At 44.2% G+C, this 24,491-nt stretch overlaps 1 protein-coding gene across 1 annotated transcript in view; it reads left to right on the forward strand.

Annotated features, from left to right (window-relative positions):
- The window catches only part of LOC135914959 (long-chain fatty acid transport protein 4-like), a 166,362-nt gene that overhangs the window by 132,402 nt on the left and 9,469 nt on the right, over positions 1-24,491 (forward strand). Inside the window, exons 4-11 of the mRNA XM_065447895.2 lie at positions 1,977-2,138; positions 5,444-5,513; positions 8,178-8,379; positions 16,327-16,519; positions 17,594-17,737; positions 20,096-20,233; positions 21,427-21,591; positions 22,775-22,921. Coding sequence (XP_065303967.1) covers positions 1,977-2,138; positions 5,444-5,513; positions 8,178-8,379; positions 16,327-16,519; positions 17,594-17,737; positions 20,096-20,233; positions 21,427-21,591; positions 22,775-22,921 — 1,221 coding nt within the window. The remainder of the gene's footprint in view (positions 1-1,976; positions 2,139-5,443; positions 5,514-8,177; positions 8,380-16,326; positions 16,520-17,593; positions 17,738-20,095; positions 20,234-21,426; positions 21,592-22,774; positions 22,922-24,491) is intronic.

A 24,491-nucleotide genomic window follows, 5' to 3' on the forward strand; every position in this document is an offset into this window, starting at 1 on the left:
TAATTAACACCCTAAAAATAGCCTTCTGCATGCAAAGCATCTACCTTTTTGCTCCTATTGCTCTGTTTGAGCTATTAATAAACAATGCTGTGTGACATAGTATTTAATGACAGATACTTGCTAACTTTAAGAATATTAAGATGTGAACATAATTTTATATTAATTTATTAACAGCATTTCATTATTATAAAAGTATTCAATATTCAATTCGATTTGCTTCTAGCACTACTCGATTCGTATTTGATTCGGTCTCAAAAATCGCTATTCACACATCCCTTGTCCTGCATCACCCGAATGTGCTCCATCTCCACAAGCTTCCAAGTCTCTCTCTCTCTGACCCTCTTGTCCCGTTCAACTGTGTTACTCTAACAGACCAGTTAATCGGAGTTATGGCAGGTCTGGGTGGGGCCCTCAGTCCAGGGCTCCACTGGCTCTTGCGGCTCGCTGAGCTTGGTCCAGGAGGGCCAACTGGCTCCCCTGATCCTCGCTTGCGAGTAGTGGTTTTTTCTCTCTCTCTCTCTCTCTCTCTCTCTCTCTCTCTAACAGACCATTCTTTGCATCACCTGCCCGGCTCCACTTCTTTTCAATCTCAACTAGAACATCTATATACATCTTTCATCCATAATTATCTCAATGTTATGTATATTATCCTTGCACTTTTCTCTATTAGTTTTTCTATTAGCGCCCCTGTTCTTAGCACTGGCAGAATGTAGTGATCGTATGCTTTTCTTCTCAACATTTTAACAATACAAAATCATCATTTGTATTAAAGCCAGCATTCACTGTGATCAATATAGTATCATAGCTGTATAATAGACAAGTTTGAGTGACGGGCTCTGCTGTCTGAAATGGCTGGTGAAGTGCACTTGCTGTTACTGTGGCTCAACCTTTCTGTGAACCTAAATTCACAGAAGGGTGGAAACTGCATTCTGGTCTATATACCTGAAGCCAGATAGAATATTGTGAGGATATAGCAAGGCAAGATATATTAACTTGTGTAATATCTCGGGCATGTTTGTGTAGTTTCTGTGGACATTGTACATGCCCTAGCAAACAGGAGTATTTTTCAGTATGCCCATTACATACAATCAATAATTGTATTTCAAGTTCTTTACAGTCATTGTCTTCATGCCGGAAAGGTGCACATTGTTTACCTTCTACCCTCATTTTTACAGTATATATGTTCAAAGGTAACGGAGATGCCCTGTTTCTAGCTTCTATTGCAGTACTACAAGGGTAACTTGCAACCGTATTAGCTAGAATTTAAACACTCATTTTTTTCTCCAATTCTGGAACCCTTGAATTAGTGTAGGGTGCATTGGCTTTCCTTCCTAATAAGTAACATGCTTTTTTACCAAAGTGTGGTTTTCAGAAGACTGCTTAGTGACTGTCTTTAGGCATTCTTTAGAATTGCAGAGTGCTGAATTTCAGCCTAATCGGTCTATGACCCTGAAACTGTATTCACATGACAGAATGAATCGCAGTTTGAGTTTGCGAATTGCGTGTAACGCTATTATGCATCACCCATTCGTGCTGTGCTCACTCGGCCCTCGTGAAGTGATTCATGATAAGGCTGGAATAAGCATCACTTTTGGGATTTTTGGTGAGATATACGAAGACACCAATGCAAAACACCTTAATTTGACAGCTACCCTGTACAATCTAATGAATGCCGTGCATTGAATTGAAGCATGTTAAATAAATGCTTAGCTCATATGGTTACCTTGATTGCCACAAGTGAGCGCACACTGCGTTTTTATGTTTGCACTGTTGCCCATGCTTTGAAAACCGACAGTAGGGTTAAGCTGTATGGATTGTCTGCTTTTCTCCATGGTGTGATTGCTAACTGTGAAGTGATCCAATGTATGTTGTGTATCACATGATTTATTTGTCTACGTTCAGGTCTCTTGTGTGAATCAGCTTAACAGTGTATGCTGTGAACCTTGGTGGTGACCTCTTGTTGTTTCTTTGTGCAGCCATGAAGGATGTGGCCCCTTCCCTTATGGAGAAGGGTGACTACCAGTACTATGTGTATGGTGCTTGTGACACCCAGCCTCTGCCAGCAGTTGATCTGGAGGAACTTATCAAAAACAGCTCATCAGTGCCTGCAGATATTGACTACAAAGGCAGCATTCATGGTACGTTGCAAGCACCATATAGGCACAGATAATGGTTTGGTTGTGTGTGCTGGGATGGTGTAGTCAGTCTAGTTCTCACAATAATTTTCTAATGTATACATTTTTCCAAGTAGTAGCATTTAATTGTCTTCTGAAATCATTCAGTTATCATAGCATTGTTGAACTGCGTTATAGCTTTCCACAAACTGTGGAGGCCCAGGAGCATTATAGTGTCATGCAGAAAACCCTCTGTTTCTACCGGTAAGAATCTTATTCCATGTGGCTCTAAAGGTAACTCTTTCTTTAATGTCCTTTGTAGCACATCCCAAAAAAAGATGGGATTCCAGCAATCTAGAAATGCATGCTCTATCGATTCAGGTTTCTCGCATAAGCAGTTAATGGACCACAGGACAAAAATACCTTTGTTATGCATTCATGTTTTAGCTGATAATGTATTAGTGTGTAGCTTAAAGAAAAATGTTTTTACCGAAGAGTGTACTGGCAGTCTTTTAACCCTTTTGAAGCTGTAGTACAGTTCAGGGATGTCCATCGGGCACTCCCTGAACAGCCAACATGGTAAACAATATAAATATGCTAGATAAACTTGCAGCATTGAAAAACATTTAATATGTCCTTCCAGAAAAATCCTTGTTTACATGTTTTACCTTTGTGTATTGTTTGTGTATGGCAAAGGTGGCAATACAGATAAAAAAAGAGACAGTGGCTGAATGGGCTAACGTGCTGGTCTCGCAACCCATAGTTACTGGGGTCGAATCGCCGGCCAGCAGTTTTGTTTTCATGTTATCGTCTATTTATTTATTGCCTTTATCGGAAATTTTCGCTCGCTGCTAAAAGACGCCGACAACGCCGACACCGGATTTTCTGTGGCCCCGCGAGAAACAAAAACAAATAGCCATCTTCACGACTCAGGCTGACGAGCACGCCACTGGAACTCGACCAAGTACTTTTCCGGTGATCGTAGGCGTAGCAAGAGAGAGGGCTAGCTGAGGGGATTATTTTAAAATTTAGCCTTAATTTATAGTGTATGCATTACGCATGATTCAGCGAACTTCTCAGATAATAATTTCCGGGGTTATACTTTCCAAAACTATGATATGATTAAGAGGCACGGCGCAGTGGCGGACTCCGGATTAACTTTGAACACCTAGGGTTCTGGTATTTCGAGCGCATCAAAATGCAGCCGCGGCGGCCGGGAATCGAACCCGCGTCCTCGAGCTTGCGGTGCTACTTTTCAAATATAATGGCGCTTGGCAGAACCACAAGAATAGTCTCAAACGATAGCACAAACTCAAAAGCCAACGGATTCTATTATGCTGAGTTCGACGTGCCTACTGGTCTAAATTCTAGGATTACAGGCATTCTGGGCTGTTCACTATGTTTGTGATATTTCCGTTTGAAACTGCTTTGGTGGCAAAGTGAAATAAAATCTGCAAAATGTTCCAATTGACTAGTTTCTTCAGGACCGAAAAAAACTAAGTGTAGAGACGTATGGCTTCATCCCAAACGCCTTGCGGGCTTCCTCTCGTCACTTGACACTCGCCCTCCCAGTTTCCACGCTTGCTCGGGAGGCGTAGAGCTGCTTCCATAGAGTTACGCGAGTTGAGACATTAAATAATCAGTTCTGTGGTTTGCGTATGTGTTTTTGTGCTGTTTTATATTGTGTAATACTTGAGAAACAGTGAGAGAGCGCTGTTAACCTGCCCGAAGCAAGTGATTTTAGCAGACGCCCCTGGCTTTCCACTTCCCGAGCGTAGAAAGCCCACTGGTACGGCACAGCAGCAGCGCGGTGCGGCAGTTACCCGCAAAAGCCTCGCGCGGGAGCCCGCGCTTTGGACATTCGAGGTCACTCTAACCGTGCTCGTGTTCCACACCGCTGTGTGAATCTCCGCATGGCTCCCATTGATCGAGTTAATGCAGCCGCTCTTTTCGACGCTAGCGCCAACACGCCTTTCAGTTACGGCCCTTTCGGGCGGACCATTGTGGGGCTAATGTTTTCATCAACATTCTTCAGTGGAGTGTCACAAATATTCATCTGTGCTTGTATGTATATTTGTGAAATTCCAACAAGAGATGTGAAATGGAAGTAATGTTGCATAACTACTTTTTGAGGTTGTAATTGATAAGTGCAATCAATTACATTTTAGCCTAATAACTGTTCTTGTGGTATGTTACTCTATTTTTTCTCCATAATGTGACACAATGTTGGTACAATAATTAATTAGAAGACTAATTAAGTATGAACAGTTTGATTATTAAACTGAGCAAAATAAGAAAAGTATTACACTTAACTATTATACTTGGAAGTATTATACAGATAGCTGGACCTCTAACCAACTAGGCTCTTGGAACTAGTTAGACTGTGCAAATATCTGCAATACCTTTAGCAGACTCACCAGGTAGCTCAAGGGCACTGGCTGTCGAATTCTACTGCTGAGTGCAAGATTGCAAGTTCAGCTGTCAGTTAAGGCAGCCATGTTATGATGGGGGCTGAATGGAAAAAACTGATGTACTTAAATTTAGGTGCATGGTATTGAAGGGTTGTCAAAAATAATCTGGAGCCCCTTACTGTGGTGTCTTTCATAGCTCTTGTGTTGCTTTGTGACATTGAACCCCACAATTGGATTTGACTAAATAGTTTCAGCTGTATGTCCCAGTAAAGCTGTCAGTTCTCTTTTGAATGACAATTCATTATGGTGTATCCATAACTGATAAATTTTCAAAATCATCTACCTTCATCTGCTGCAAAGGTCTCATGTCATATATATTTTGGCCTGACAAGTTGTGTTAGAAATCCTAGAAGACAGAGGCTGCTTTCTTTAAAGAAGGCCTATTGCATCCAGGCTCATGTACTGTGACTTCAATCTAGGTTGATATTAAACGAGTGCTTAATTTCAGCCTAGATTTGACTTCTTTTCCGAGTGTGAGTTTAGAAATTGAATGCAGTTTCAGGTAAATTTTCTTTTTTAATGCTTAGAGCATAATTTCTCACTTTATGAAACCTGCCTGCGTATGTGCTTTGTAATCACTCCGGTCACTTTCGCCAACAGCAAGGGACGAAGTTGTGTTGAAAAATTTGCAAATTTGCACTTTGTGCATTCAGAATTGATAGTTGCACCCACCTCGGTAAATGCTCTTGTAAGGTGTATCTTATTACATGCATGGGATGAAAAACTGAACTTGTCGTACTCTCTAGTCTTGCTTACACTACTTTTGAATTGGGGATCACATACTTTTGTGTATGGCAGGTGATCCACACAAGACAAGGTCGATTTGTAAAAGCTATGTTTGCATCTCTCTCTCTATAGATAAGCTTGTATACATTTACACATCTGGAACCACTGGTCTTCCCAAGGCTGCTATCATAAAGCACAGCAGGTGAGCACCTATTGCATTATTGGTTTTGCCATGACAACTTGTGCATATGTTGGTGTGTAGAGGGCAACAAATTCAAGATGGCAAGGCTTGCACAAAAAGAAAAAATTAACTTTCCCTTTATGTTAGACCTTAGATGGCACTTATACTACACAGATCATACAGATGTGCTGGTATATTCAGTGATTTGTCCATTCATTAATTTTTAAATGTGCGAGGAACATAAGGTCGTTTACTAAATTCATATTTGTGTGCTCATAATTATTTTTTACATGTGTAAAAGTGAAACTGACTAATCTGCTGGTGTGTCAATCACTCTGATATTGAGATACAGCAACTGAGAAAAAGTTATGCTGAACTAAACAAGTCTTCATGCGTATGCTGTAAAGTGGCACATCTTTGTGACAGCTTGCTGTATCCAATGCTCTTGTGCAGTGTACACTCACTCAACAAAACTTGTTCAGCTAGATTGCACAAGTCTCGTGTTTTACAGGCTGCTTTCAACCTTCTGACTTGCTGTAGCCAGTGCAATTGCTTCTACTTATTTGGTAGCAGTTTATGAATCTTTAATTTTTATAGATGCTGAACTAAGAGACTTGCCATAGGACTGCATGACACTGAATATTAGATGATGCTTCCAGCCAGATAGTGTAATTAATGGGCTGTGCAGCATGTCAAGTGCACCATTTTTTTGTTAGCATGGAGTGCATAACACTAATAAGCAATGCAAGAGGGAGGACCATAGTTTGATTTTTGAGCAATGATCTCTCGTGACACCAATAAAACTGAACGCTTATATATGTATGTACCAAGTAGCCTGCCCACTGAATGTTTTGTCTCATGGGTAATCTTATTTTTCATAGAGATATTGAGCTGCCATGCAAATTCACGTGCTCCCTGTCATACCGCTGTTCTCATTAGGGTACCTTGTGTGCAACCATAGTTGCCTTTTGCACCTAGTAGTGGGCTGTCAATAGCTGTAGACAGCAAAGTACCAGTAAACCACAGATCTCAAACTAAGGTTGGGAACTAGGGGTGTGCGAACATAAAAATTTGCGAATACGAATCAAATACGAATACTTAGCTTCGAATATCGAATCGAATGTTAAGTTGGAACATTGCAATTGCATTGTCATTGTTAAACTAGACTAGTAAAGCATTGTGTATTTGGCTCATGTTAACTAAGAAAATTTAGTGATTCCCACTGGCTGTCCTCGCTAGACTATGCCTTATTATACCGCATCAAATGCCCGTAAACTCGGAGGCATTTGACCCTGTGCCAGTCGTCACACATCGCACATGCTGTCGCAATAAGCTCAGAATTGGGGGGTTGCACTGCGGACGATTACAATACTTCCTAATGCGAAATTTGAGCGCTGCTATATACGTGTTTCATTTCGCTATATACTGAGGCAAAGAATTCGAGAAAGACACGTAACAGAGTCGGCAGTCATCAAAAATGAGATATGTAGGTCAAGCGCGTCAGCCTTTATACGTCAGTCGGCGATGGTTCCATTGTAAACGCTGGTATACCGCTTGACTTCCAGAAAGTACTACACAATTCGCGTCGCGCATAAAATCAGATTACAAAACAATCGCAAACCATGAAAATCGAAACAAGCGCGAACGAGATCAAACAAGCGCGAGCGAGAGCTGACGCGGGCAGACCGTGGTACGAAACGTGCGGTCTGGCTGAGATCTGATACAGTACGCATCGAACGGTCGGGCGGGTCCGCATGAAATCAGTTTCCCGCGTGCACGTTAATCAAAGGGTTGCTCTCATTGGTCTCCGCCGTTAGCGGCTCGCATCTTTCGTCTGCTTCTCCGCGTTCACCCTTTCACCTTTGCTCTTGTGCTCGTTAAGTCGGTTACGCCGCCGACGCTCGTCGCAGGAACGGGCCAATAAGAGCTGCGCTCTAAAAAGTGCACCCCCGCTGTCAGCAAACCCGTGCCCCTTGCTACTGAGAGGCTGGCTTTCCCGCATGTGTAGACGTTTAGTGGCTAAGTGTGCTTTAAGAACGAAATTTCGCTAGCAGCACGAAAGCGTCGCAAAATTCAGCACAAAAGCGCCCCAATACTTTTAGATTAGATGTAAACAAATGCTAAGAAGCATGTTTGCTCCCGCACCATCAGCAATGTATTCGACTTGGTTCGAATGTTCGTATCCAACCGAATATTCGAACATTTTCGAATATCTATTTTTTGAATTCTATACGAATACTAAAAATAAAATATTCGATAATATTAGAATTTTTCAAATATTCGCACACCCTTATTGGGAACCTTACCACATACATAACTCGTAGCTTCCCGTGGGAAGCACTGTGGCATACTAGGGGAGAGCAATAAAGTTTAGCTAGCCAACGTTGAAAGGTGAAAGGGGTTGAAAGTTCAAGAGGACCACGTGGGCTGCTAGAAGCACCTGCACATTCAGCACTCATGCTCTAAGCCTTTTAGACCTTAAAGTGCTCATTGTTTCATTAAAAACACCTCCTCCCCCCTGCCAGGTTTCGTTTTGGCATGAACCAGTTGAGATCCTTTCTTCTGCCATGGCTGCACAAATGTCAAGGCTTTTCTGTTTGCTACGCCTTGACCCTATTGTACTTGCTCATCTCATGAGTTAAGGCTCTAATTAAGTGCCATATGTACATTTTGTTCTGGATGCAGGTATTTGTCAATGGTGTCTGCTTCCAAGTACATGATGCCCATCAAGGCCGATGACATCCTGTACACTGCCCTGCCACTGTACCATACGGCAGGTGGCATCCTTGCTGTGGGGCAGGCTCTCCTTTTTGGAAACACAGTTGCCATCCGATCCAAGTTCTCTGCTTCCCGCTTCTGGGATGACTGCATCAAATATGACTGCACTGTAAGGAGAGAACTACAGTCTACCTTATTTAAAGTAGTCCCTGCAAAATTTTTTAACATTGATATTCAGTGTACTCAAGTTTGCACAAGATTACATTATGACATAGTCAGCTGCTGCTCTTCTAGCTGGTTGTCACAATTTTGCAACATACAGATTGTAAGCTCTTAAATAAACTGTGGTAGGATACTTAAGCAAGAGAAAGCTGGGTTTACATGTGTATAATTGGTAGTGTTACAGCAACAACACATTCATGTGTAACTAGCTTTCATTTGGAGAATGAAGCTCTACAGAGAGTTTCCAATGCAGGGAACACTCCATGGAAACTACACTCACTTCATCCATTCTGGCCCACAAATTCTAAACTGCACTTCTCAAATAAAAGCCACTTTAGAAGTTTTCATACAGTGTGAAATGTTCCACTTTACAATGGAGAAGATGTTCAATGAAGAAAAGCAAAATTCTAAATGCATTTTTAGCAGTTCAAGCATATTGTCGGTTTTTCGTAGACACATCTCACAATGATTCATCAGATGGGCTGAAAATGTCTATGGATGTTCCTGATAAACAACTGTAGGTGCAGTACATGCATTTTTCAATGTAGGAAAAAAAGTCATAAGCACTAAAACACTGCAAGCACAAACAGCATGGCTTTCAGTCACAATTTAAAAGTACACAGGAAAAAAGAAAATGTTTTCTGCAAAACTGTTTTATTACACTATGCACATACCCAACTGGAAGGCTGGCAAAGTGCCCCAAGTTTGTTTTACCAGTTACTCTGAATGTATTAACTACATGGTTCCGCTTTTCTAAACTGGCTACAGTGTTTCCTGCCTTGTTGATCTGCAAATATTTTGGTTGATTTGCTGAGATTCAGTCAAAAGGGTTTTTTTTTTCAAAGTTAAGGTTTGACATGACTGCTGTATGGATAAGTTTATTTCATGTTTACATTGTTACACGAATGAAGGATTAACAACTGGAGAATATTTACAAAGTTTATTTACAAAGGATAATGCAGTGCTGGTCAGTTCAGCTAACAGCTCGAGAGCCAGGGAGCGTTCGTCATCTTCGTCGAGGCGCCCGCGTGTGTTGTCCACAAGAAACACGCAATATGCATGTATCATTACCCCCGGTGGCAGAAGCATCGTCCCGTTCTGTCTAAATATTGGTGATAACAGGAGAGTAATATGGTTTTAGGCGTGCGACATGCACAACGTCAATAGAATTTGGGGCAGATGAGACACTGGTACCGAGTGGGGCGATTTTGTAGGTAACTGGAGTCAGGGCACGCAGCACTCAATATAGGCCTGTGTACCGAGACAGGAGTTTTTCTGACAGGCCAACGTGACGAGTCGGGGACCACAGGAGTACCAGAGATCCAGGCGAAAAGTGGACATCTCAGTGCTGGCGATCGTACAAACGCCGTTGCTTCTCTTGCAAGGTCAGGAGGCGAGCTCGGGCAATTTCGCGTGCTTATCCTGGTGATGGCGTCAAGTGCATACTCGCTGGTCTCTGCTGCGGCGCATGGAACGGATGTGTCCAGTGGCAATGTGGGTTCTCGGCGGAACCACAGGAAGAACGGGGAATAAGCGGCAGTGTCGTGACGTGAAGAATTATTGCAAAAGTGACATAGGGTAGGGCAAGGTCCCAATCAGTGTGGTCGGACGAGACATACTTTGCAAGCATGTCTGTTAAGGTACGATTCAGATGCCCCGCGAGACCATTAGTCTGTGGATGGTAAGATGTAGTCAGCTTGTGTTTGGTTGAGCAGGACTGCAGGATGTCGGCGATGACTTCAGAAAGAAATGTCCAACCACAGTCAGTGAGCAGTTGGTCTGGAGCCCCATGCTGCTGAATCACATCGCGTAAAATAAAATTGGCGACATCTGTGGCACAGCTTGTTGGAAGGGCTCTGGTGATGGCGTAGCGTGTCGCATAATCTGTCACCATAGTGACCCACTTGTTGCCAGCCGTGGACAGGGAAAAAAGGCCAAGTAAGTCCAAGCCAACACGAAAGAACGACTCCGAAGGAATGTCGAGTGGTTGAAGGCACCCGGCAGGCAGCGTCGATGGTGTTTTTCGGCGCTGGCATTTCTCACACACCGCAACGTATTTCCGGACGGAGCGGGCAAGGCCTGGCCAAAAGAAGCATCGGCGAATCTGGTCGTAGGTGCGGGAAATGCCAAGGTGACCTGCCGTTGGTAAATCGTGAAGTTCTTGGAGAACAGCTGACCGGAGGCGCTTAGGAATGACGAGGAGTAGGGCAGGACTGTCGAGGCATACATTGTGCCGGTATAGTACACCATCCCGGAGAACAAACAGGTGAAGGGACGAATCGCAAGACGAAGATTCCAAGTCATTAATAATGGTGCGTCATGGTGGCATCACGGTCAAGGTGGCATCAAGGTGGCATCACGGTGTTGCTCGTCGGCAATGTGTAGCAGCTGAGAAACAGAAAACACAAGCGTCAGCATCGGGGTCAGGGTCGGGCGGGTGGTTTGTCCACTGGATAGCATGATAAACAGTCTGCGTCTTGATGTAATCGGCCCGACTTGTACACTACTGCATAGGAATATTCTTGTAGCCGCAGAGCCCAGCGACCAAGCCGGCCAGTAGGATCCTTGAGTGAGGAAAGCCAGCAGAGCGCGTGGTGGTCCGTGATAACAGAGAAGTGCATGCTATACAAGTACAGGCGAAATTTGGAAACCGCCCATACGAGAGCCAGGCATTCACGATCTGTAATGGAATAGTTGCGCTCCGCTGCTGTGAGGAGGCGGCTAGCATAGGCGATAACACGATCTTGACCCTGTTGGCACTGTGCTAAGACGGCTCCGATACTGTGACCACTGGCATCGGTACAGACTTCTGCAGGAGAGGATGTGTCAAAGTGGGCCAGTATAAGTGGCGTGGTGAAAATGTTGGTGAGCTGGGCAAACATGGCAGTTCGAGCGGGGCCCCACGTAAACGGCACGTCTTTCTTCAGAAGATCGCTAAGCGGTCGGGCAATTGCTGCGAAGTCTTTAACGATGCGTCGGAAGTAGGAGCAGAGTCCTACAAAACTTCTGACGTCTTAGACAGACTGAGGTACAGGAAAAGACGTGACAGCACAAATTTTCCACAGGTCTTGTTGAATAACGGAAGCATCGACGAGCTGGCCCAGCACTGTAATCTGCCGACGACCGAAGTGACACTTCGATGAATTTAGTTGCAGCCCAGCCTCGCGGAAGACTTGAAGAACAGCTGATAAGCACTCAAGGTGCGTCTCAAATGTAGGTGAAAATTCTAGAACGTCGTCTAGGTAGCAGAGGCATGTTGACCATTTGGACCCTTGAAGCAAAGAGTCCACCATACTGTTACATAGTTGCGACACACGTGCGTGTCTTACTGTATATGACAACACACAGTTCGAAGGTTGGAACATGAATGTTTATTGCTTCTGTCTCAGAGCGTATATATACGAAACAGAGAGGGGGAAGGGAAAAGGGAGAACAAGGGAAAGATATCGGACGATAAATGCACGGCGCCGTCAACGCTTGCAAGGCACTCCGATTGCAGCTGAGGTCACTTTGCAACATCTCATCCTTAATATTGAAGTTGCTGTACTGGTTTTCTTTGACGTGTAGAGCGCCGCAAGGCTTGAGGTGATCTGACGGGTTCAGCGTTGCTCCCTGCGAGTTCCAGCTGAACTTCATGCTCAGGTTCTGTTATGCCCCCTTGTTCGGCTGATGTTCTCAGCGACAGTGAGTAGTCACTAGGAGTACCTGTTCTTGATTCTCGATTTGCCGCTTCTTGGTCTGTACCAAGCGGTGGCGTCTCATCTTCCTGGTTCCGCACCTGGTCAACATGTCGTCTTACTAATCCGGTGGGTGTTCGACTGCTCACCATCCGAGAGCCTGTTGTAGACTCTACAATTCCTGGAGTCCATTGCTCACTTGTTCCAAAGTTGCGGGCGTACACGGTAGCTTCAGGCAATGGCAGAGGCCACTCGTCTGCTTCGTTGGCTGGCCCTGCGTGTACAGGAGGGAAACATGTATTTAAAGGGGATCTAATTTAAATCCGAAGAGCAGCTCTGATGGTGATTTTCCAGAGCTGTTAGGTCTCCTTCTGTAATAGAAAAGCAGCTTGTTTATCTTATCTTCCAACCGCCCCTCACCAATCTTCTTGAGGCCATCCTTAATTGTCCTGACAGCCCTTTCTGCTAGACCGTTAGATTGAGGGTAATATACAGCAGTGCGCAGATGCGTTATGTTGTTCCTCTTGACAAAAGCAGCGAACTCATCAGTGGTAAACTGCGCTTGATTATCGGATACGATGGTTCGTGACACGCCAAATCTGCAGAAGATACCGCACAGGCAGTTGATTGTGCATGAAGCAATTGCTTGTCGGAGTGGCATAGCTTCAATCTACTTACTGTATGCGTCCACGACCATGAGTATCATGTTCCCTGCAATAGGACCCACAAAGTCGATATGCACCGTTGCCCATTTTTCAACAGTAGCGGGCCAGCTTTTTGGCATTGCTATAGCTGGCATGGGCAGGTTTTGTACACAGCTCTGACATGACACTGTCACTGCCTGTATTTCACTATCTAACCCTGGCCACCACAATGACGATCTAGCAACCGCCTTCATAGTATACTATCCTTGGTGCGTCTCATGCAAAAGGTATAAGATGCGACGTCGCGCCTCCATCGGAACGACTACTCGCCGGCCCCAGTATAACAACCCGTGGGCCAAAAAAAGCTCAAATTTCTTGTCAAAAAGGGTGCGACACTCGTGTTCAAGCCTTTCGTGCAGGACAGCCAACCATTCTTAGTGAATCGCATAACTTGACTCAGAGCAGGGTCACCAGCAGTTAACTGCCTTAGCTCCTCAACTGACACAGTTCCCTCATCGAACACAGTCAAGGCCAGCAGATAGTCTGGTGGGTCTGCTTCTGGTGGCTTCGGCTCAGACGTCAGTTGTGGCAGTCTACTAAGGGCGTCAGCATTGAGCAGTTGTTTACCAGGAAAATATTGAAGCTGATAGCGGAATCCGCCTAAGTACAGCTCCTAGCGCTGTATTCTGGCGGCTGCCAATGCTGGAGTTGGTCAATCTGCCTTCAGCAGGCCCACGAGTGGCTGGTGGTCGGTGACCAATACGAATTCTCGGCCTACGAGGTAATCACGGAATTTGGACACTCCAAACACAAGAATTATTTTCAGCTTGAGAGAGCTTCCCTCTCAAGCTGAGAATAATTCTTCTCAGCCCTTGTTAGCATTCTAGAACAGAACCCGACAGGTTTGTTTATCTTTCCGAATGTCCTGTGAAGTGTCACACTCCAGCTTGAAGGGTCTCTCAGGATCATAGCGAGCCAGCACAGCCGCTTCTCGGAGGCATTTTTTTGCTTCACGAAAAGCTGCTTCTTGCGCTGCTTCATGCGCATGTCCCCAGAACCAACGTGTGCTGTTCTCTAATAATTTGTACAGCAGTGCAAGTACGGAAGACATGTTGGGCACCAATTTTGAGTGAAATGTAATCATGCCCAGAAACGACCGCAACTGCTGAACATTTTGTGGGTTGGGGGCTCGTGCGATTCCTTCAACATGCTTCTCTATTGGATGCAGACCATCACGATCAATTTTATGACCCAGATACGTCACTGCCTCTTCGCGAAAGCTTCATTTCTCAAGTCTGAGCTTCACTCCATGCTCACGAAAATGCTGCAGTACTTGTCGTAACCTGTCAGTGCTACCAAGTTTTTCTGTTACCAAAACGTCATCAAGGTAAGCCTGAACACCTGTTAGGCCCTGCAGAACTGTTTCTATTTTCCACTGGAAGATGGCAGGCGCGGAAGCTATGCCGAATGGTAGTCAGTTGTAGCAAAAGAAACCACGGTGTGTATTGATTACGCACATCTTCCTTGAGTCCTCATCGAGGGGAACTTGGTTATACGTGTCTCTTAAAACCAGCTTGCTGAAGCAGTTCCCACCGTTCAGGCATGCGAAAATGTCATCAATGGCTGGCAACGGGTACTGCTCCAGTTCACAGATGGGATTCAAGGTCACCTTAAAAGCAACACAGCTTCTAACTGCGCCGTTTTTCTTCATTACAGGCACAATGGGAGTGGCCCACTCAGTGTGCGTTACAGGTGACAGTACTCCAAGCGTCACGAGCCTATCAATTTCTTTCAAAACTTTGTAGCGTAAAGCAAATGGAATGGAACGGGCCTTTCAAAGTTTCGGCATGGTGCCTTCCTTGAGCTTCAGACAGACAGCGTGTCCGTCGGTTAGACCCAGCTCGGGGCTGAAGACATCTTTGAACTCTGACAGGATGGCATGCATGGCGGGGGTACGGCTGCTTCCTGGACCAGAGCCTTGTTGCACTGATACATTCAACACCGAGGATTCTGCGTCATTGAACTTGGAAATCAACTCTCGTCCGCAGAGGCTCAGACCTGAACAGTTCAGGATCAACTAGTAACTCTTGACCTCCTTGTCGTCGTAGGACACTGACGTACTCAATTTCCCTAATACTGGAAGTTCTCCAAGATAACAGGACAGTTTAAGGCATGCGGGTTCTAATTGCGGCCACTGTTCACGGTTTTTCTCAAAAATCTCTTCGGACACAAGACAGATGGGTGAGCCGGTGTCCACAATCATAGGTACATCAATGCCACACCATGTGAAAGTACGAAGGATAGGTGGTGGTAGCCGACTATTGGAGGGTGCGGTTAGTGTCTAAACATGCGCATCGTCTCTATTTTCCTTAGTGACATCCGACGTTACTGCAAATGCTTCTCCTTGCCTGCATTGTGAACGTGCTTTTGGGCGCCCTTTCCGCACGTCGCTTTGGCACATCTTCGCCAGATGACCGTATCCACCACAGCGATAACACCTCGCTTTCGCCCAGCCGCAGGCGTTTCTGTTGTTTCTTACTTCCGCTACGCCCACGTGCTTACACCGGTTCATCAGCTTGTCGTGCATTGACCTTGAGCACGGGTTCAAGGTCAGAAGACATCTTCTTTGTATCTTTTTCTGCTGCTTCTGCTGATAGGGCAATTGCTTCAGCCTCCCTCAACGTCAAATCTGTTTTCGCTAATAGCTGCTTCTGAACAGCGCTTGACTTCACTCCACAGACAATCCTGTCGCGAAGCATCCGGTCTAGCATGCCACCGAAATTACAGCCATCCGCCTTCCGTCTCTGAGCATATATATACAAAACGGAGAGGGGGAAGGGGAAAGGGAGAACAAGGGAAAGATATCTGACAATAAACGCAGGCGCCGTCAGCGCTTGCAACACAGTCTGATCGCGGCTGATGTAATTTTACAGCACATACGTTCGAACATTGCTGGGACGTTGCATAGACCAAATGGCATAACTTTGAATTGATATAGACCATCAGGGGTGACGAACGCGGTCTTCTCTTGGTCCTTTTCATCCACAGAAATTTGCCAATAACCAGACCGAAGGTCTATTGATGAAAAAGTATTTGGCACCGTGGAGACAGTCGAGGGCATCATCAATGCGAGGCAAGGGGCAGATGTCTTTCTTGGTAATGCGGTTTAGATGATGATAATCTACGCAGAAACGCCATGTGCCATCTTTCTTTTTAACAAGTACCACGGGCGATGCCCAAGGGCTTGACGAAGGTTCCAATACCTTTGGCATCTTGTTCACTTCATCTTGAATAACGTTGCACTCTGAAGCAGAAACTCGATATGGCCAGTGATGAATAAGACTGGCACTACCAGTTTTTATGTGATGCTTAACAATTGAAGTCTGGCCCAATTGGCGATTGTTGAGGTCGAAGATGTTGTGGTAGGAAACCAAAAGGCGGCACAGAGCTGCTGCTGCTTTTTCAGGCAAGAGCTGTATGCGCCCAATAAAGCCTTTTGGTCTTTTTATGTGTCATCTTGGCATGACTCTTGTGTTGCAGAACTGAAATAAATTACTTGCCTTGTTGCTTCAGGTGACACAGTACATTGGCGAGATCTGCCGGTACCTACTGGCTCAGCCGGTGCGTCCACAGGAAAGGCAACACAAGATTCGCATGATGTTTGGAAATGGCCTGCGACCCCAAATCTGGAGCCAGTTTCAAGAACGCTTTGCCATCAGGGACATTCGTGAGCTTTATGGATCCACAGAGGGAAACGCACACGTCTGTGAGTATCAAGCAACACCAATCTTTGTCTGATAAACCATAAGGTGATAGACAAACATTATCTTAGAAGCCATTTGCTGCTTTTTACTGCACTTCTTCCAGAAAGCATTTGAGATCTTGCAGATAACAATTACGGGCATGCCAATGGTGCAATTCCAGAATAAAATAAATATTGAATTGGAAGCTGAATGTATACTTATGTTTTTCATTTCTAAAGACTATAACATAGTATGGGAAAAAAAGATTTCTAAAACTTATGGTTTGTGTCCTTCAATACAAATGCCCTATCCAGACGAATTGAGGTGGGAAGTTGCTCAGTAAAATTGAAGGGCCACCACAATTTGTGTGATCATCACAATCAAAATGATTAAGAAAACAGAAATAATGGAAGAAAGGAACATTCCCATCACTATTCTGTTTCAGTCACTCCTTTGTGAATGCCTTGTTAATCATTCTCTAGGATGGTAATGCAAAAGCAGGCATCCTTTATGATGCCCTAGGTGCCCAGGGAAGTTCCTTCGTCTTTAAAAGTTATGGCAGTAATAGTTGGCATAGTCAAACAATAGAGAATAAAGTCACAAGATCATATTTCAAAGTTTTCTTCATTATGCAGGGCCAGCATGTGCCACTCTCGGTGAAGCAAAGTGTACTTGCTCTTAGTGAACGCTAAATTTTCCCCCTGACTTGGACATAAGTTTTTCATTTTTATCCAATTTGTAGCCTGTTTTACCTACGAGTTTATCCACACTTTCTCCGTAGTTCTTCTCAAGTCCTTTGCAGCTTTAATGTGAAATTAGGTGGCAGTGTGGCACAGCTTTAGTAGCTTGTGGAAGATTTAGCAATGCTTTTCAGGAAACATTGACGATCAGCCAATTGTGAGAAAGCAAAATCATTCTAGAAAAAATGTGCATTAGCAGTATCAGTACGAGGGTATTTTGGGAGGCAGCACAAACAATTGTTGCACAAATAAGTTTCGATTGTCATAGCTATGTATGTGACCTCACAACAGTATTGCTCTCATTCCAATAATTAAAGTACTGCAGAATGATCTGCTAACCTCTTGTTTAATGTGCAGTGAACATTGACAACAAGGTGGGGTCCGTTGGTTTTGTGTCTCGGATTGCTGGCAATGTCCATCCTGTCAAGCTAATTCGAGTGGATGAAGCCAGTGGTGAGCCACTCAGGGACAAGAACGGGCTCTGCATCCCATGTGAACCTGGTGAGAAAGAGATCCTTGTGATTTTCATTCCCTTCAAGACTTGCAGGAATACTGAGAGGGCGTTTTAATGCTGCTGTGTAAACCAGATGTGCTGTGTAAGCACGCCGAAAGTACTTGGCTTGCATGTACTATCCTATTACCTTGACTGCTAAAAAGAATGATTCAGAAGGTGGCTCGAAGAATGCCCCCTTCCTGTTCCCTTCTGTATGCTGCCTTGGATCCACTCTTGGTGTACAGTGTATGTTTACTATGAGTTGCTGAAGTGCTTAAAGGGGCCCTGAACCACTTTTTATCAAAGTGGAGAAAGGCATTTGAAGTGAAAATATGCTATTTCAGAAATACTTTGCTACAAAGAGCACTTCAATGCATTCAGCAGAAGCAGAGTCATTGGCAATCAAGCACGGCCTCCGCTGTGCTCCTGGTCCTTCTCCAATGCCTTGCACGGCGATGGCTACGGCACAGTGTGGCGTGTCCACAACGTTCCACCTTCTAAATGTCACTGTGGCACAGAGTTCAGATTTCATTTTGGATGTTTATCTAGATGCCAGGACTTCCACTTTTGGGGCTTACGACGTGGTAAGCATAAGCCAAACTCAGTTGTTCTCAGCGAGCCGCAGTGCGCCTAGCCAGTGGACTCGTGGCGGCAAATTGCAGCGGCCACAGTATCTACGCCATGTAGCTGGCAGCAGCTTGATGTCGGCTATCGGCCAGTGGCAGCCGTCTGAGGGACAGACGAATTAGTGCGTCCAATAATGAAATAGTGCATCTAGAAGAGAGTGAGAACAGGGCCTTCTGTTGAAAAGAGAGCGTTTGAGAGAAAGATGACCTCGCGATCCGCTTGAGAGCTCCACGTACCATGTATGATAGCAAAACTTGGCTGAGATGTTCTCAGCAGCATATGCTACCCGCGGACTATGTTATTTCACCAAGCCTGGGGGTTGGTTCAGGGCTCCTTTAAATAGTTGGTTCATGCTTGACTGACACTGCTGTTGCTTGCAGTGAGCCATTACTGTGGAGCTGTGGTCATGATGTTGTATGCACACTATGAATTCGTATGCTGATTTTGTTGTGCAAGACACATGATTACCTCACATGGAGCCTCACAGATTACCTCTCATAGCCTCAGTGCATGCACTCAAGCACTGGTGGAAGATGAGCTTCCCTGTTAGCCGTATTTGAGGCACCGCTGTGCCATGTCCTATAGCTTTGTGTCATTCATTCATTCAGCTGCTACTCTTAAAGGGGCCCTGAACCACCCCTCGGGCTTTGTGAAATAATGTAGTCTGCGAGTAGTGTACGCGGTCCTTGGAGCTCGCAAGCGGAGCACAAAGTCGCCTTTCTCTCAAATGCTCTCTTCAAAAACCCCATGATCCTCGCTCTTTTCTGTGTGCTTTATTTCGTCATAAAGCACACTCCAATACGCGGCTGCTATTGGTCGCTGCACTCGGCTACACCGCAGCCGCCGTGAGGTGCCACCACGAGTAGTGGCTAAGCACACTGCGGCTCTCTGAGAACAGCCGCGTTTGGCTTACGTTTAGCATGGCATAGGCACCAAATCAGAAATTTGAACTGCGCGCCACGATGACATCTCCGCCGTAGCCTTCGCAGTGCAAGGGATTGGAGGAGAAAGGGGAACACAGCTGAGGCCGAGTTTGATTGCCGATAACTCCGCTTCTGCTGAATGCATTGAAGTACTTTTTGCGGCAAAGTGGTTCTGAAATAGCCTATCTTCACTTCAAATGTCTTTCTCCACTTCTATAAAAAGTGGTTGAGGGCCCCTTTAAATGTGGCTTTGCAATCGGAACTGCTGAGATTAAATCCACACAGCATTATTTTAAACCACTTCTGTGGCATGGCATTTCCAATGAAGAAAGTTCATTGTGCTTCTTATCAGGTGTTATATTTGTATGTATGTGTTATAGTGTTTGCATGTATGTATTTCAGTAAAATATGAACAAGAGAAAACTAACTAGCATACATATATTTACATTTTCACTGTGCGATACATCATATGCAATTCACTCTTTGATACAAAGTTCTAGGTTTCAGTCAAGTTCAGCAGTTGTCTGCACAGCGACTCGGCCTCACACTATGAATAACTGACTCATCAGATGTGTTAGTTATATTTTACTGTTGACGCTTCAACTTAGGGTGACAGTACTAGATTTGTGTGGCTGTTATTCAGTTCAACTAAAATGTTAAAATTTTTGTTTTAAGGTAAAAGTCATTGTGAAGCAATTCTGCTAGCCATATTTTACATGGCAGTAGCCACATGAGTGTTTGTGGCAACATCCTTTTCTGCTTGCTTCTAGCCTGGTAAGGTGTCTGTGCTTGTCTCTCCCTCTCCTTTTCATTCAGATGAAGTTGGCGAACTTGTGGGACGCATTGTGCGTGATGACCACATTCACTCATTTGATGGCTATGCAAACAAGGCAGCCACCAGCAAGAAGGTCTACAAGGATGTCTTCAAGAAAGGCGACTTAGCCTTTGCATCAGGTGAGCTGACACATGATCTGTCTTTGTCACCCGCCTGCATCATCACCTCAGTGAAATGCAGAACAGTACTGATGTGTCCACAAATATTGAATTTTTTGTGTTTTTAATAGTACTTTGTGGCACAAAACATCTACAGAGTATAGAAATTATGTAACAGATGTAAAAATGCTCTTTCAAAAGAAAGGGCATGCGCATACCTGCTAACTCTCCCAATTTTTTTGGGAGACTTCTGAATTGTGACCAATCCTCTCGATTGTACGGACGACATGGCCATAAATCTCAAGAAAAACTGGCCAGACCCCACTGCAAAAAAAAAAAAAAACAATTCATGCAGTGCACTCTCATCATAATTTCCATTATGCACAAGGTAGCTAGCTGAAGTAAGATGTATATCCAAGCCATTTGTGTGCAGGCAGTGTGAGCATAACTTAGTTAAATTCAGATCAAGAAATGTGTTGAGGAGGGCACATGCGGCAAAGGTCTAATATGCATTGCATAATGGCTGGTTTTCTTAGGTCAGTTTTGCCGCAGTACAGCACTGTTCATGCGGTGAAGCGGGTGTAAAATATTTCGGTGAAGCGTAGTTCTTTCAGGCACCAGTCAGTTCTGTTGATTGAAAACTTACAGAAAATAGATTAAGAATTTTCACTTCGTGAATTTTGTCAAGTTTACAGAATGTGGACTCCATGTGGCAACTCCATAGGTGCACAACCCACTACAGGAACACAAGATATTAGAACATCAACTATTTGATGTCTAGCAGACTTGTAAAGCACCTATCCAGCCACTTGAAAATTTTGCATGGATCAACACACTGTAAAAAAAAACAATAAAAGAACTGAATCCGCTGCATACGACATACCCACACTGAGTAAAAATACCCAACAATCTACTTTCCCACTCGTTTTACTAAAATATTTTGCATACATTATTCAAAATTGCAGCACAGTTGCAATCGGAAGTGTTACAAAATGCATTCAACGCATTTTATTTGTTGTTACTTTCACCAATGCTTCTGCTGTTGATGCTCGATCTTGACATACACGATTATGTACATAGCGCCTGAAAGGGATACTGAAAGCAGAAAGGAGCCACTGTCATTGGAAATAGTATTAGAACATTAATTAAAAAAAGCAGCGTTCCAAGTTTGTTTCTAACCTATTGTTTGCTAATGTACATGTTTTGCCTTTCAGGAGACCTGCTTGTCATGGACGAGTTTGGCTACTTGTTCTTCAAGGATAGAACAGGCGACACCTTCCGCTGGAAGGGAGAAAACGTGTCCACATCGGAGGTGGAAGGAGTTGTTGCAAGGATAGCAGGCCTTACAGACTGTGCCATCTATGGAGTTGAGATTCCAGGTCTGCTGGCATGCCACATTTTTCTTTTTTTGGATGTAGGGAGAGAGGAAGCAGGCATGTGTGATGTGGGAGGGTGGTGAAATGGCAAACACTGGGTTGGAACATCAGTTCCGCTGTAGTTTGATTCAACTGGATAACTTTGCCGTTTGCCATGTTTCACAATGATGCTCTGGCTACAATGGCTGATGGTGTAGTTGAAGCTTTTAGCAGATTGAATGGGAGCAAACATGGCTGGAAGGTGCACTTATTTGAGGTACTGGTGCCTTCATTTTGTACAGTGCAGTCCACTCTTAGAGAGAATTAGTAGTCGAGCCATCATAATTTATATATTTTGTCAACTTCATTAGGAATAGCGAACATTGTTTAACTGCTCGAATAAACGAACTACATAGACGGCATGGGACAAGGACGGGCGCCGTAGGACTGCGCCTGTCCTTGTTTCATGCTGTCTATGTGGTCTGTTTGTTTGCGCAGTTAAACAATGTTCGCTAATATGTACCAACTCGCCCAACAACAAGTTCTTCTAAACTTCATTAGGAGTAACTGCTTTGTAATGCATTATGTACAGACATATTGATAGGAAAATATTTCTCCAGGGCTCCTATCAAAACTGAGCTGCAGTAAGGGTTGGAATACTAATTAAAGTGTTTCCTTTGAGAGTGGACTGTACTGCGCATTCATATGTAATAAGTATACATCGATCCAAGAACACCACTAACAACTGTTGCCACAGTGTGGCTAACCAGGGCAATCTGTTGATGTTTCTTTCACCAAAGCATAGAAGTGAGGTGGCAGAGGCTATCATCACTGTAAGCACAATGAAATCGGTTTAATTCTACCTTCTTGTCATCGGGTTGAGTGCTACTGTGCTGTTATCACCAGCACTGACCTCTAGTAGTGTGCATAGTGGAAGACGAGAAGTAACAGTGTCAAAACGAATTAATTGAATAATTGCAAAGTGCTGTCAACTTTAGTGCTAAATTATTTGCCTCTGCTGCTGGTTGTATCTTGCCGCTGCATCTGTTTTTCAATCATCGTGCTGAAAGGAACACTACTGTGTTCTTCATTCAGGCCTGATGAACTGATTGTCATATCAAGTGCTGCAACTTTTATATGAATACACTAATTGTGTTTAAGGACTTTCCACTTAATAAGGCACCTTGTGTGCATTTCATTTTACCAGGATCTGAAGGCAAGGCTGGCATGGCTGCCATCTGTGATCCCGAAGGCAAACTTGACCTCAAGGCTTTCTTGCGGGACATAAGAAATGCCCTTCCTGCTTATGCAATACCTCTCTTTATTCGAGTGGTGAAGGATCTGGAAGCGACAGGTGAGCACGGGCACCATTCTTGGAACGAATGTAGACAATATGGCATAGCAAAATGATTTTTGCACTAAAAGACACCGACAAAGAAAAGGGGGTACAGGACACACGAAGTGCTTAACTTTTCTCAGTGCATTTGAAGCAGTGCACGTGATCTCCAAGCAGTGTTGTACACACTGGCTACGAATTTCTGAAAAGGAATAACTCAAAAACCTTCTTTTCCTTGTGTAGATTGAATTTGCCATTTTCTCTTGTTTTGCCCAAATTAATTCCAGATAATGACTAGTCGTAATGACTAAGCATAGCGACTAAGCAGTTATGGTGTTCTGCTGCTGAGCATAAAGTAGTAAATTTCTTGGGCTGCGACACTTGCATTGTGATGGGGTGGGAATGTAAAAACACTGTAACTGAGAGATTCAGGTTGTCATATTAAAAACTCCAACATAAAACCCCAAAAGTCATTAAACAAATAGCCTATTACCTTTAGGTCATTCGTAAAGTATTGACTAAAATCCAACCATTTCCGTTAAGCACATTTACATTTGCCTACGTGTTACATGAGCGATTATGCTGATAATTTCAAACTGCCTGCCTCGGGAAATACTCATGGATAGAAATTAATGGTATTAAATGAAGCCTTAATCTGGAATTTTATCCCGAATGAGGTTAAACCAACCAACTTTTTGCCAGCAATGAAGGACTTCTTATTGAATATGTAAATGCAGCTATATTGTGTGGCATGAAGTTCCTGTGTTTTCTGAGCGAGAAATAAACCGAGGAGCTAGTTTTCTTTTTTTTAAACAACCATATCAAGCAAATAAACAATGCAGTCAGGGAAATCGCAGGGGAAATCAAATGTTATTTGTCATTTAGATGTAAAAACAGTAGGGAAAGTGAAGACAACTTGCTGTAGGTAGGAGCCAAAACCCACATCTTCTGCATTACAGGTGTGGTGCTTTACCGTTAAGCTAATGGAGTGGCCATCCTCCCATCAACTTCCTTCTGTATTTGTGTATGTGTAGTAAATGTAGACCTGTGGGTGTTCGCCAGCACCACTAACAACCATGGCAGTGGATGTAGAACATCCTTTCACTGCAGTATGTGAACTTATTAGTGGGCGGCTGGCTAATAAAACTTCATACTACCTCATAGCATCAAGGCTGCCAAAGTTGCCCTCAGTGTGCAGTGAGCAAGAAGAATAAGAGGAACTGAGTGGCTTGATCTTTTTCTTAGTTGCAATGATATTGTCACAGTTGGTAATGTGGGAAGAAGAGGCCTTGGAGACGACAAAGAAGAGTTTTGTATTATCACTGCTCTACGCTTGTTGGCTCAGCCATTAAAAAGCCATCTGTAAATAGACGCATGCTTCTTCCTTCCCATAACATCATTGGTGGAGGTGCTGGGTTATCACTTGTGCAAGACAGAGCTCTGCAGCGGACGTAACCTGGCCGCCATGTCATCTGAAGGAGAGAGTTCAACCACGGCCCTGTCGTCACCACCGACGGTCATCCTGGCCCAGCCTCCCGACCCTAGCATGTTTTCGGCATTGACAACGTTGACGTCGATGACTGGTTGC

This window comes from Dermacentor albipictus, unplaced genomic scaffold, assembly GCF_038994185.2.
Source record: "Dermacentor albipictus isolate Rhodes 1998 colony unplaced genomic scaffold, USDA_Dalb.pri_finalv2 scaffold_11, whole genome shotgun sequence".
Lineage (NCBI taxonomy): Eukaryota > Metazoa > Arthropoda > Arachnida > Ixodida > Ixodidae > Dermacentor > Dermacentor albipictus.